The following is a 13077-nucleotide window of genomic DNA, read 5'->3' on the forward strand; positions in this document are numbered from 1 at the left end:
GTCAAAGTAATCACACCTGTAATGAACTTTACAATATAGATGCACAACTTTGTGTTGCTTTGGAATTGATGGTATATGGGGCATTAATATTACTGTAGTTTTGTAATTTGTATTCTTATACTCTAACCATGTACAGAAAGTTTCATATCAGTACTATGTAAATTGTTAGAAGTCACACAACACCAGGTTACAGTCCAACAGTTTTATTTGAAATCACAAGCTTTCGGAGCGCTGCTCCTTCACTTGACGAAGGAGCAGCGCTCCGAAAGCTTGTGATTTCAAATAAAACTGTTGGACTGTAACCTGGTGTTGTGTGACTTCTTACATTTGTCCACCCCAGTCCAACACCGGCATCTCCACACCATGTAAATTGTTACCTGCCTTTTTTTTGTAAATGAGTCTAATATTTGCCACCCTCTATAAAGATGAGCCAGATAGCCAGGACCACAAGTGCTTTAAGACTTACCAATATATTCACACCTATCAATACCTTTTTATTACTCAGTGTAGTACTGTATTTCAGAGTTGGTTACTATTTGGGTGGATTTAATTGTCCGGCTTCCATTCGCAACTCCTCGGATAATGAAGCAGTCTGTATCCGCATGCAGCAAGACCTGGACCACATTCAGGCTTGGGCTGATGTGTGGTGCAAATATTACTTGCCACTTAAGTGCCAGGCAATGACCATCTCCAACACGAGAGAGTCTAACCACTTCCACTTGACATTCAACGGCATTACCATTGCCAAATACCCCACCATCAATATCCTGAGGGTCACCATTGACCAGAAACTTAACTGGACATCTACCAAGAATAAGTCAGGAGTGTAATGGAATACTCTCCACTCGCCTGGATGAGTACAGCTCCAGCAACACTCAAGAAACTCAACACCTTCCAGGACAAAGCAGCCCGCTTGATTGGCACCCCAACCACCACCTTAAAAATTCACTCCCTTTGCCACCGGCACACCTTGGCTACAGCAACTCACCAAGGTTTCTTCAGTAGTACCACCTAGAAGGACAAGGGCAGCAGGCACATGGAAACACCGCCACCTCTAAGTCACACACTATCCTAACTTGGAAATATATCGCCGTTCCTTCATTTTCGCTGGGTCAAAATCCTGGAACTCACTACCTAACCACACTGTGGGAGTACCTTCACCTCACGGACTGCAGTGGTTCAGGAAGGCAGCTCACCACCACCTTCTCGAGGGCAACTAGGGATGGGTAATAAATGCTGGCCTTGCCTGTGACACCCACATCCCGTGAATACATTTTTTAAAAAGCCATTACCCGGGACCCTGACTGTGAAGTATAACTTGCACATATATACCTTGTACAGTATATTGCAAATATATATTAACATCCAGTGATCTGTAAAGATTTGTTTTGCAATTACCTATGCAGTCTTCAGTTATTTATGCTTGCAACAGTCTTTCCAGCTGTAGATTTTTACACTGTTGACAAATTGAAAATAATCGTACTAAAGTGCTATTGCAAAGTTAACATTGGGAACCTTTTCAGCATACTGTTGTTTTATAGTAACAGATTAACAGTATTGATTACTTTTCATATGACTTCAGCATATTCATTAGTTCTTTTTACTCTAAACTATTTAATTAACAAGTTTATATTTAAGCTATGTGCAGCCACTTAAGCAGGAATATCTTCTTTAAAGTCAGACTTCAATAAATTTCTTTCGTAATACTAGTTAAAATGTTGCTCTGGACCTGTTTGGCAGGACCAACCAGGGCCAACTTAGATTTGGTCCCCACTCTGCTCAATGACCAGGAGGAAGGTCAAGCAGGAGCCACTGCATTTCCTTGCAGGGAAAGGGAGAACTGAGTGAAGAGCACCTGGCAAACTGCTGTGGAGTATTTGTAGTCTATTACAGGAATAAGATGTGGGATAATTTACAAGTTATGTAACACAAATGTATGATTGTTTTGTTTTTGCTTATAGCTGATGCTGGATTTCATATTTGCAGTAGTCTCCAAAAAATGCTTGAATTCTCATGAATTATTTTTAACAGCTACTTGTACTGAAGTACGTGCAAAACAAAGACGTCTTTATGCGGTACCATAAAGCTCATCTGACGAGGCGTTTAATCCTGGACATATCGGCAGACAGTGAGATAGAAGAAAATATGGTAGAATGGCTTAGAGTAAGTAAATGTAAAAACATATTCTTTCCGAATGCTCCCTCTTCCCCTACCACCCAAAAAATTCTTCCTCAAATGATCTCTTTACTCTGCTAGCTTCAATTAGGAAGTCGGTAAGTAAACAAGTACGTGTTGACTTTTTCACAGCTCTGGTAATAGCATTGCTCCTTGCTTGGGGATAAAAGGCACTTGCTAAAGGGCAAGAAGGCGAATGGCTGCCTTCTGTGCTGTAACCATTCTATGATAGAATTTATCTCTCCTCTCTCCTAGATATCATAAAATACTTCACCTAGGTGTTAAGTTGAGAATTTTAAAAAAGACTTGGAAAAATAGGGCATTTTTTTCAATTAGGCAGGATTAGGACTCTTCCTCCTTTTTCTCCTCTCCACTCCCCTTCCCCACTCTCTCACGCCATTTAATTCTGAGTGAAGATTTGGGCAGTTGACTTGTTACCAGGCCCCTCCTAGTAGAGTGTTTTTCTTCAGATAATTGGAGTGGACCAGATTTGTTCTTTTCAGAACAATTCTTATGCAGTCTCAATGTAAATCTTTATTCTAACTCTTTGTAATGTGTATATACCTTTAAGGGGGGAACTATCTTTTACAGCTCATGTATACTGCAGTACCGGCAGTGACCACACCTGTATATAACACTGAGTAGTAATCTATACAGATCAGTTCCAGTGTGAGCCACGTTGAGTAAACACCTGTTGTACCGTTCTCCTGCAGTCTGTGTCTTATTATACACGGACACAACATTGGCGACAAGGCAAGTTCGAACCTACCTGCAACTCTGCATCACCTCCTGGGGATTCGTTCCTGGAGATCAGTGGATTGGAGGTCAAGGCCAGAGACTCGGGCGTCGACCGTGGGCAACCGCCCAGTCATCCAGCAGAGACTCGAGAATTGCGGGGGAGGCTGTCGAGAGCCAGGCTTGGCTTTCCGAGAGAGAGAGAGACCGAGCAGCGTCGAAGAGAGGGAGAGAGAGATGCGCGAAACCTACAGGGCGCCGCCATTGCCACGCGAACCGCCGGGAGCGGCGTTGGCAGCAGCGGGGGGAGGAAGGAAAGCGCAGGAGACGCCATTTTAAGCCAGCAGGAGACGCCATTTTAAACCACACCCAAAATGCCGAAGAGTGGCAGTATCACCGCATTTGACAATGAAGTCGAAGATTGGACTACATATGTCGAACGAATAGAGATATACTGTAAGGCAAATGAGGTGTCAGATCAAGAAAGCATCGGTATTGTTAAATTTAATGGGTGCAAAGACGTATGGTTTATTACGAAATCTAGTAACCCCAACGAAGCCAATGGAAAAGAGTTTTGAAGACATAGTAACGATACTACAGGAACATTTACACCCCACACCGCTGCTGATAGCAGAAAGATTCAAGTTTCACAAACGGAACCAGCATAAGGATGAAAGCAATGCTGATTATTTAACAGAACTGCGCAAACTATCGAAACACCTGCCAGTTTGGAGCGGGACTGGCAGATACCTTAAGGGACAAGTTTGTGTGTGGGCTTCAAAGTGAAGGAACCCAGAAACGGCTTTTATCTGAAAAGGACCTTACGCTGGAAAAGGCTTTCAGCATTGCGGTATCATATGAAGCAGCAGCACGGGGCGCTGCAGAGATACAACAGAGACCGCAAGAATATGGCACAAACGAAATGTCATACAGAACAGAGAAGTGCTATCGCTGCGGCAGAACAACACACAACCACAATGATTGCTGGTTCAAAGACAAAGTGTGCAGACAGTGTGGAAAAGTAGGACACATAGCACGAGTCTGCAGGTCAGGAAAGAAAACCAGCAATAAGAAACCTACCAAAGAAAAGTACAAGAAGGTACATAAGATGACGGAGAATAGTTCAGACGAACAAAAGTGATAACGACTCCGAAAGCAGGGAACTGAGTTGTCTGAAACTACATAATGTGATCACAACGGAGGATCACCGAACCATTTGGGTCACTCTCAAGATAGCAGGAGTCCAGGTAAAGATGGAATTGGACACAGGATCAGCCCTAACAGTCATAAACCGACGGGACAACGAGCGGCTATTCTCACACATACCCTTGAGAGACACAAAAATTATTTTGAAGACGTACACGGGTCAAAAAGTCTACCCCAAAGGAAAAATAAGGGTGACCGTTCTATATAATGGTAAGGAAACACCAAAACTAGACCTGTATGTATTGCAAGATGGAGGACCACCATTACTGGGACGTGAATGGATCTGGAAAATACAACTGGATTGGCATTCCATACAGGCACTGACTGTGGCTGACAAAAAGGATGACGACGTCACACCTGGGCGACTGTCAAAGATCCTAACTGACGCGAAAGAAGTGTTGCAGCAAGGACTCTGAACACTAAAAGGCATGACAGCGATGATTAAAATTGAAAACGCAAGCCCAAAATCTTTTAAGGCCAGACCGGTACCTTATGCGATCCGCCCAGCCGTCGAAGCAGAGCTGGAGAGTCTGGAACGTTCAGGTGTACTGTCCAAGGTAGACTGGAGCGAGTGGGCTACACCCATCGTCCCTGTGATGAAAAAGTCGTTGAGCAGCACGCCTGGGGAACCAAGGAAGGTTCGCATCTGTGGGGACTTTAAGGTAATAGTGAACCCGGTCCTTCACACCGTACAATATCCACTTCTGCGGATTGAAGATATTTTCGCCTCGCTATCTAGAGGGAAACGCTTCACTGAGATTGATCTGGCCCAGGCGTATCTGCAAATGGAGGTAGAAGAAGCATCAAAAAAAACCTCACAATCAACACCCATAAAGGTCTCTACCAATACAACCGGCTGGTATTCGGGGTAGCATCAGCTCCGGCTATTTGGCAGAGGGCAATGGAACAAGTCCTGCAAGGGATCCCAGGGACCCAGTGTTATTTGGACGACATCCTGGTCACAGGCGAAAATGACAGTGATCACCTTGCCAACCTGGAGCAGGTGCTCACTAGATTGCAGGAATATGGGCTCCGAGCTAACCGCCCCAAATGCGAGTTTTTTAGAAAACAGATCTCGTATTGTGGCCACGTTATCGATAAAGAGGGGTTACATAAGTCCCCAGAGAAGATTGAGGCAGTAGTCAAGGCTCCAGCACCGGAAAATGTGTCGCAACTGAGGTCGTTCCTCGGGCTGCTAAACTACTACCATAAGTTCTTGCCAAATTTGTCTACAATACTACACCCACTGAACACCCTACTGCAAACTGGGGTGCCATGGAAGTGGAGTGACGAATGTAGACTAGCTTTCCAGAAGAGCAAAACACTAATCGCATCGAAAGAGGTATTGGCCCATTACAACCCGGCATTACCAATTCGGTTGGCATGTGATGCGTCACCCTACGGCATTGGAGCGGTGCTGTCGCACAAATTCTCGGACGGCTCAAAGAGGCCAATAGCCTTTGCGTCACGATCACTAACCTCAGCCGAGCGTAACTACGCCCAGATTGACAGGGAGGCCCTCGGCCTAGTGTGGGGAGTGAAAAAGTTCAATCACTATCTGCACGGGCAGAAATTCACCTTGCTGACTGATCACCAGCCTCTTGTCTCCATTTTTAATCCGAAGAAGGGCGTTCCGGTGATGACTGCGCAACGACTACAAAGATGGTCACTTTTTCTAGGGGCGCACCACTATGAGATTGAATATAAGGGCACAAAACAGCATGGAAATGCTGATGGACTATCACGCCTGCCACTGCCTACTGCGGAGGAAACACCAGCAGTGGATACTGTCAAAATATTCCATTCGACGATAGTTGAATACCTACCGGTAACTAACGCTTGTATCGAAAAGGAAACCCAAAATGACCCGACACTGTCTCGGGTATATGATTTGACGGTGAAGGGATGGCCAGCACATGGCGACTCACTGTTGCCAGCATTCTCGACAAGGAGAGAACAGCTGTCAGTGTGCCGGGGGACCTTGATGTGTGGATCCCGAGTGGTAATTCCACCCAAGTTAAGGGATAGAGTGCTCAATGAGCTTCATGAGGGTCATCTGGGAGGGTTAAAATGAAAAGCCTAGCCAGGGCTTGTGTGGTGGCCGGGAATCGATAAACAAATCGAGGACCTGACCAAGAGCTGCTCAGGATGCCAGAAAGTCCAAAATGCACCACCACAGGCCCCTCTACACCTATGGGAGTGGCCCTCATCTCCATGGCAATGGGTGCATATTGATTTTGCTGGTCCATTCATGGACTCGATGTTTTTAATAGCCGTGGATGCGCACTCGAAATGGCCTGAGGTGATCAAAATGTCCTCCACCACCACGGAGAAAACTATTGCAGTCCTACGGACCATTTTTGCCAGGAATGGCTTGCCAGAACAGATTTGCTCCGACAACGGACCACAGTTTGTGTCCGAAGAGTTCCGGAGGTTCTTGAAAAAGAATGGGGTAAGGCATTACACATCCGCCCCATATCATCCAGCCACAAATGGATTGGCAGAGAGGTTCGTACAAACCTTTAAGAAGGCAATAAAGGCTATGTACAATGACAACATTCCGCTGCAGCACAAGGTGGACAATTTCCTGTTCGCCTACCGGAATGCGACACATGCAGTTACCAACCAGGCCCCAGCCATGATGTTCTTTAACCGAAGGTTAAGATGTCGCCTGGATTTGCTCAGACCAAACGTACGAAGAGATGTTGAGAGTAAGCAATTCCAGCACATCCATGAGAAGCCAACAAGGAGCTTCAATGTAGGGCAACCTGTCTTGGCCCGCGACTACCGAACAGAAAAATAGCAGCCAGGAACGATATGCACACGGCAGGGCCCCCGAATGTACACAGTGGACGTTGGGGAGAGCATCGTGAGACGCCATGCTGACCAGATCCTAGAGTCACAGGAACAAGTCAACCCCATGCCTCGCCCATACATACCTGGTGATGAACCCGACGTACAGGTCGCATCTACCCCAGAAACGGTAGCATCGGAAGCTGATGAACCAACCGACGACGGGGCCAGAATCGCCTCCGCACCAAGAGCAAGACACTCGGGAAAGGCGCTATCCAGAAAGGATCAGGAAGCCTCCCCAAAGACTGAATATATAAATAGACTATTTTCAGCTAATGTTGCATGTTAACAGTGTTAATTGTAATTAGTTTATATTTAATTGTTAAGAGTGTTATGGTACTGTTAATCTAAAAGGGGAGGAATTGTAATGTGTATATACCTTTTTAAGGGGGGAACTATCTTTTGCAACTCATGTATACTGCAGTACTGGCAGTGACCACACCTGTATATAGCACTGAGTAGTAATCTGTACAGATCAGTTCCACTGTGAACCACGTTGAGTAAACACCTGTTGTACCGTTCTCCTGCAGTCTGTGTCTTATACACGGACACAACACTCTTCGCTTTATTTGCAACACTTTTCTTAACATTTAGTATCCATTGCAGCCGTGCTAAAGCTGATCCTACTGGCACAATACAGTTGATACCAATGCAGAACTATAGTTTTAGTGATCGCTCTCTCGGTAGAGTCAGAAGCTTGTGGGTTCAAGCCCCTCACAGATTTCAGCACATAATCTAGGCTGACGCTTCAGTGCAGTACTGTGGGAGTCAGAGGGTCTGTCTTTCAGGTGAGACGTTAAACTGAGGCCCTTTCTGCCTGCTTTAGGTGGACATTAAAAGAGCCCATGGCCCTATTGGAAGAGGAGCAGGGAGTTCTCCCAGTGTCCTGGCCAATATTTAGCCCTTAAGCAACAACACGTTTTGGGATGTCCTGAGGATGTGAAAGGTGCTATAAAAATGCAAGTTCACTTTTTTAAATAAAATTGAAAATCCCAAAGTGGATTTACATGATATTATTTGCAGTGGCCAATTAAAGCTGCATTAACATCTTAACCAGTTGATTACTATTGAACTTTACTGCCAGGGTTTGGGATGTATGTTTTGTTCAAGTTAATAGATTGTTACACTTGTATATGATCTCAGTGGAGCTGACTCTAACCTTACCGTGTAATCTCCCTACTGTCCAGTATTCATTTGTGATCTTTTGAGTTAAATCGCCTATGTAGCACCCAATACTGTGGGTTGCTTGTTGTACTTAATATATCCTGTAGGAATTGGATTAAGATTCAGAATTAATACACTTTCAACTCCATTAGCCATCCAGAAAAGCTGTCTAATCTAGTCTAGATTTGATGTCTGAAGATTTGGGCATTATTGTATAACCAAGTAACTTTGTGATGTATGTTTAGGATTCATTTAATCATGCTAATTCTGATTGCTGGAGGTGCCCCAGCCCTGGTCACAGAGTAATAGTAAAAATATAAAGCTTAAGTGGTTTGGGTTTTCAAACTTTTATTGTAACATGTATTTATATCCAGTGCACCATTTCATTTACACCTGCAAATCTAAATCTGTTGGGTTGTTCCTGGACTGTACATACCTTGTAAGGATGACGATAATTACAAGTCCACTGTATTTACTTTGAGGAAGTAACAACTCGAGGGACTGTGGAAAACACTACAACAATGTGTACCTAGTCTTCCAAAAGGCATTTGACAAATTTCCATATGATTGGATATAAGTTAAGTTCAAATCTGGGAGTTCAAAGCTAAGCCGTAGGAATGTATGAGAAATTGGCTGAAGGATAGAAAACAATAGATATTTGTTACAGTAGTTGTGTTGGGGTGGAGGAGTGGTCCTGAATGGAGTGACCCAGAAATCAGTGTTGGGACCATTACTGTTCTAACTTGCATTAATGACTTATGGTTATAAACTCAAAGTAAATTACAGATGATGCCAAAGTAGGAGTGGCATTGGAAGCAGCTCAAACTATAAAGTGAGTTGGACAAAATATATACGTGGGTGGAACAATGACGTGAAGTTTAATGTGGACAAGTGTAAAATACTGCGCATATGAAGAAAAAAAATGGGTGACACACCTACTCCCCAAATCCTTTCCACCATCTACAAGGCACAAGTAAGGAGTGTGATGGAATACTCTCCACTTGCCTGGATGAGTGCAGCTCCAACAACACTCTAAGCTCGACACCATCCATGACAAAGCAGCCCGCTTGATTGGCACCCCATCCACCACCTTAAACATTCATTCCCTCCACCGGCGTACTGTGGCTGCCGTGAGTGCCATCTACAAGATGCACTGTGTACCATCTACAAGATGCACTGCAGCAACTTGCCAAGGCTTCTTCGGCAGCACCTCCCAAACCCGCGACCTCTTCCACCTAGAAGGACAAGGGCAGCAGGGAACACCACCACCTCCAAGTTCCCCTCCAAGTCACACACCATCCTTCATCGTCGCTGGGTCAAAATCCTGGAACTCCCTCCATAGCAGCACTATGGGAGTACCTTCAGCACACGGACTGTAGCGGTTCACGAAGGAGGCTCACCACCACCACCTCGAGGGCAATTAGGGATGGGCAATAAATGCTGGCCTTGCCAGCGACGCCCACATCCCATAAACAGTTTTTAAATTCAGAATTTCTAGCCAATTCACAGCAGTAGTCAACAAAACGGGAGTAAGTCATTCAGCCCCTCGTCTGTTCCACAATTCAATTAGATCATGACTAATCTGTACCTCTCGCAGAGACACAAGACAAACGTTCAAGCATTGGAGACAATGCAAAGAGCTACAAGGCTGATCAATTGTGTCAAAGGTCTGAGTTATGAGGAAAGACTGTAAAAACTTTTCAGCCTTGGAAAGATATGTCTGAAATGTGATCTTAAGATAGTAAATGATATGGAAAAGGTAAATCTGGAAGATTACATTAAATTAAGAGTAGGACAAGGGCTTCAAGCGTGTAAACTTTAGGATTTATATCAACTCGGGCATGGAAAGATCTCCCTGGTAGAGTAGTGGAGGTGAAACCCTGGAATCATTTAAGAAAAGTTGGGCGATGCAATATTGGGACTTCTGAGTTTTTTTGCATGGATGAGCCAAGCTGGGCTGAATGGCCTTCCTCATCCATAATTATCTGTGAACTTAAAAAAACACCAACATGGATTTAGAAGAAGAGTTTATTTGCAAAGCTGTCTGACTTTTTTTTAAAAGCATTTCTGAGAATGTAAATATGAAACCGTATGTTGTCGTTTATTTAGACTTTCATAAAGCTTTTGACAAAGTCCCATATGAAGGATTCCTAATTAAACTAAGCCACAATAATCTGAAGTAGAATGTGGGAATAGGTATAAAGTTAAAATATATGAAACTGAGGATACTTATGAAAGGTCAAATTACAGACTGAGAGGCAGCTGTTGATTAGAGTTATGCAGTGATTATTGTTTAGAACCTAGTTTCTACTTTGCAGTGCTGTCCAGGATATTGAAACTATATGTAAACATGTCAGATTTGCTGAAGAGCAGTGGAGATGGATGAAGCAGCAAAAGATATACAGAAGGATTAAGATAAATTATGAAATTGGGCAAATGACAAATTAAATTGAGTGGATGTATGTAAAGTATTTCACATGTAAAGCATTGGGGAAAATGTCAGCATTTTCGATGGAAACGGAGACACTCAATGTTTTCAAGGGGAGACTGGATAGGCACTTGAGGGAAATAAACTTGCAGGGCAACGGGGATAGAGCGGGGGAATGGGACTGTCTGGATTGCTCTACAGAGAGTCGGCATGGACTCGATGGGCCGAATGGCCTCCTTCTGTGCCATTATAACTCTACGACTCTAATAAATTGGATGAAACTGGCAAAGGAAAATTTGGACACCTGGGAGTGATGGTGGACTTACTTTAAATTTCTGGATGAAGCAACTAAAAGGGATGGGGTAAATAGTACAGAGTACAGGTCTCCTAGGGTTATGCTTTAAAATGTACTGTACTTTAAGAGGACTGTGCTCAATCCTAGTTGCCACTCACACAAAAAACTTACATTTATATTGTGACTCTCAAACATGTCCCAAGGTGCTTCACATACAACGAATTACTTACAAATGCCATCACTGCTGTTATGCAAGTGAAAATGGCAGCCATTTTGCACACAGTGGCCTAGAAAGCCCCATTGTAGCGCCGGTTGTTAGGCTGGTTTTGTTGAAAATATGGCAGCCACCTCTCTTCCAGCGCAGCACACTGCGGCCACCATATTGGTGAGCGCCATAGCGCTGCCATTGCCAGCGCTGGCCTCACAAATTTAAATGAGCAGACTGGGGCGTCAATCGGCATGCAATGCCTGATTTGACACCACGACTGCTATTTTGGACGACGCCACACACCATTATGCTCTGTCCTAACCGCACAGAAAAATGTATGTGAAGCAGCCCTGCAGAGATGCTGTCAGCACTTCTTAAAAGGACACACACATCTTTCAGGTAAGTTTGGATTTGAGCTTTTGAACTTCAATAAAATATTTTTTTTTTTTTTTTTTATGTAGTGGTTTGGTGCAATACATTAAAAAAGTTGTTAAAGTGTGCAGGGAGTGCTGCTGGATGCTTGCAAGGCCTTGGATGATAAAGGAAGGCCTCTGAGAAGACACAAAATTCTGTAAATACTCAGCACGTCAGGCAGCATCTGTGGAGAGAGAAAGTGTTAACATTTCAGGTCGAGATGCTGCCTGACCTGCGTATTTCCAGCATTTTCTGCTTTTATTTCAGATTTCCAGCATCCACAGTATTTTGCCTCTGCGAAGACTACTTGCTCACAGTGCTGGGGGGCACATGGAGAAGAAGCAGAGGCAGCAAAGGAGAAGAGGTGGAAGCAGGAGAGGAGGAAGCAACCCAGACAGCCCCTTTCTGGCCAGGATATCCGGGATGGAATCATCTGCCTGCTGTACTAGTGACCGCAACCCCAATTTCCCTTTCAACATTTGTTCCACACCTTAACTTCCCTCTGTTACTGACCATCACAGTGTCCTCTTGGCCACAATGCTGAAATAAAAGCCACCACAAAGCAAACTTTCCACTCCAACTTTATTATCTATATATGCCTCCTATATGACATCAAGAATTCAACTAATCACCCTTGTGCATTCCCTTAGTGAGTGTCCTGTGTGTGTCTTTGCCTATCCTATTCATGTGCTACCCCGGTGGCTGCAGCATGGCTGGTGGAAGGCTGCTGACTTTCAGTGGGGGACACTGCAGATGGCCTTGAGCTAGTGGCTGGGAGTGTGCAATTGAGTGGTGTTTCTTCTTCACTCTCCTCTCCCTTGTCTTGGTCAACCACTGGCTGGGCAGGCTGGATTTCTTGGGTGCCTGAAATGAGGAAGGCACATGGGGAGGGTGGGAAAGCAAGCGATGCATACTTATACCATGAGCAGCTTGCAAATCAGAAGAGATTGTGGGATGAGGGGGAAGTGGGACGTGAGAAGGAGGATAGCGTATGAGGATACCAGCATCTTGTATTCTTTCAGCCCAACCGCTGGCCAAGGGCTCAGCCATGCCCCTGCCAAGGATGGCCAGCACCGTCTCCTCCAAGGGGGTGAGGTATGTGAGGAAGCTAGGAATGTGAGGTGTGCTTTATGTTGGTAGGTGAGTGATGATGTGGTTTGGGGGGGCGGGGGGGGCAGAGGTCGTGCATTGAGCAGTGTGAGAGGCTAGTGATGTAGTTATTAGAAGATGGCTATTGAGGATGCATTCACTGACCTTGACCACTGGTCTGAGGTCATGGAAGTTTCTTTGGGCACTGGAGCCAGGTCCTGGGGGTGACACTTCTTGCAGTGACCGCCTCAGTAATCTGGTCCCACAGCCGCCTTTCTGGCAGGCCTCCTGGTCCCCTGTGGGTAGAGGGCACCTCTTCCAGTGTTGACCCCCTGCACAAAGCTGGAGTGCTGTGTCCGAGACCCTGGGTCCCCTTTCCCTGGCTTGTTGAGCCATTTGTTTTAATGCTGAAACACTTTTACCATTTTGTTTATGTTCAGAAGGCAGGTCAGATTTTAAGAGCTGATGACTGCCATTTTGGAATTTTTTTTTCAGAAGGCAGTTGAGCTC

General features: G+C 44.8%; 1 protein-coding gene across 2 annotated transcripts in view; it reads left to right on the forward strand.

Annotated features, from left to right (window-relative positions):
* LOC147111823 (cullin-5) overlaps positions 1 to 13077 on the forward strand; it is a 98572-nt gene that overhangs the window by 61310 nt on the left and 24185 nt on the right. For both annotated transcript variants that reach the window (XM_085999092.1, XM_085999093.1), the window contains exon 13: positions 2032 to 2163. In XM_085999092.1, the coding sequence (XP_085855218.1) occupies positions 2032 to 2163 (132 nt within the window). The remainder of the gene's footprint in view (positions 1 to 2031; positions 2164 to 13077) is intronic.

The sequence above is a fragment of the Somniosus microcephalus genome, chromosome 10, assembly GCF_052327205.1.
Source record: "Somniosus microcephalus isolate GS21.2 chromosome 10, FLI_Smic_1.0, whole genome shotgun sequence".
NCBI classification, from domain to species: Eukaryota; Metazoa; Chordata; class Chondrichthyes; order Squaliformes; family Somniosidae; genus Somniosus; species Somniosus microcephalus.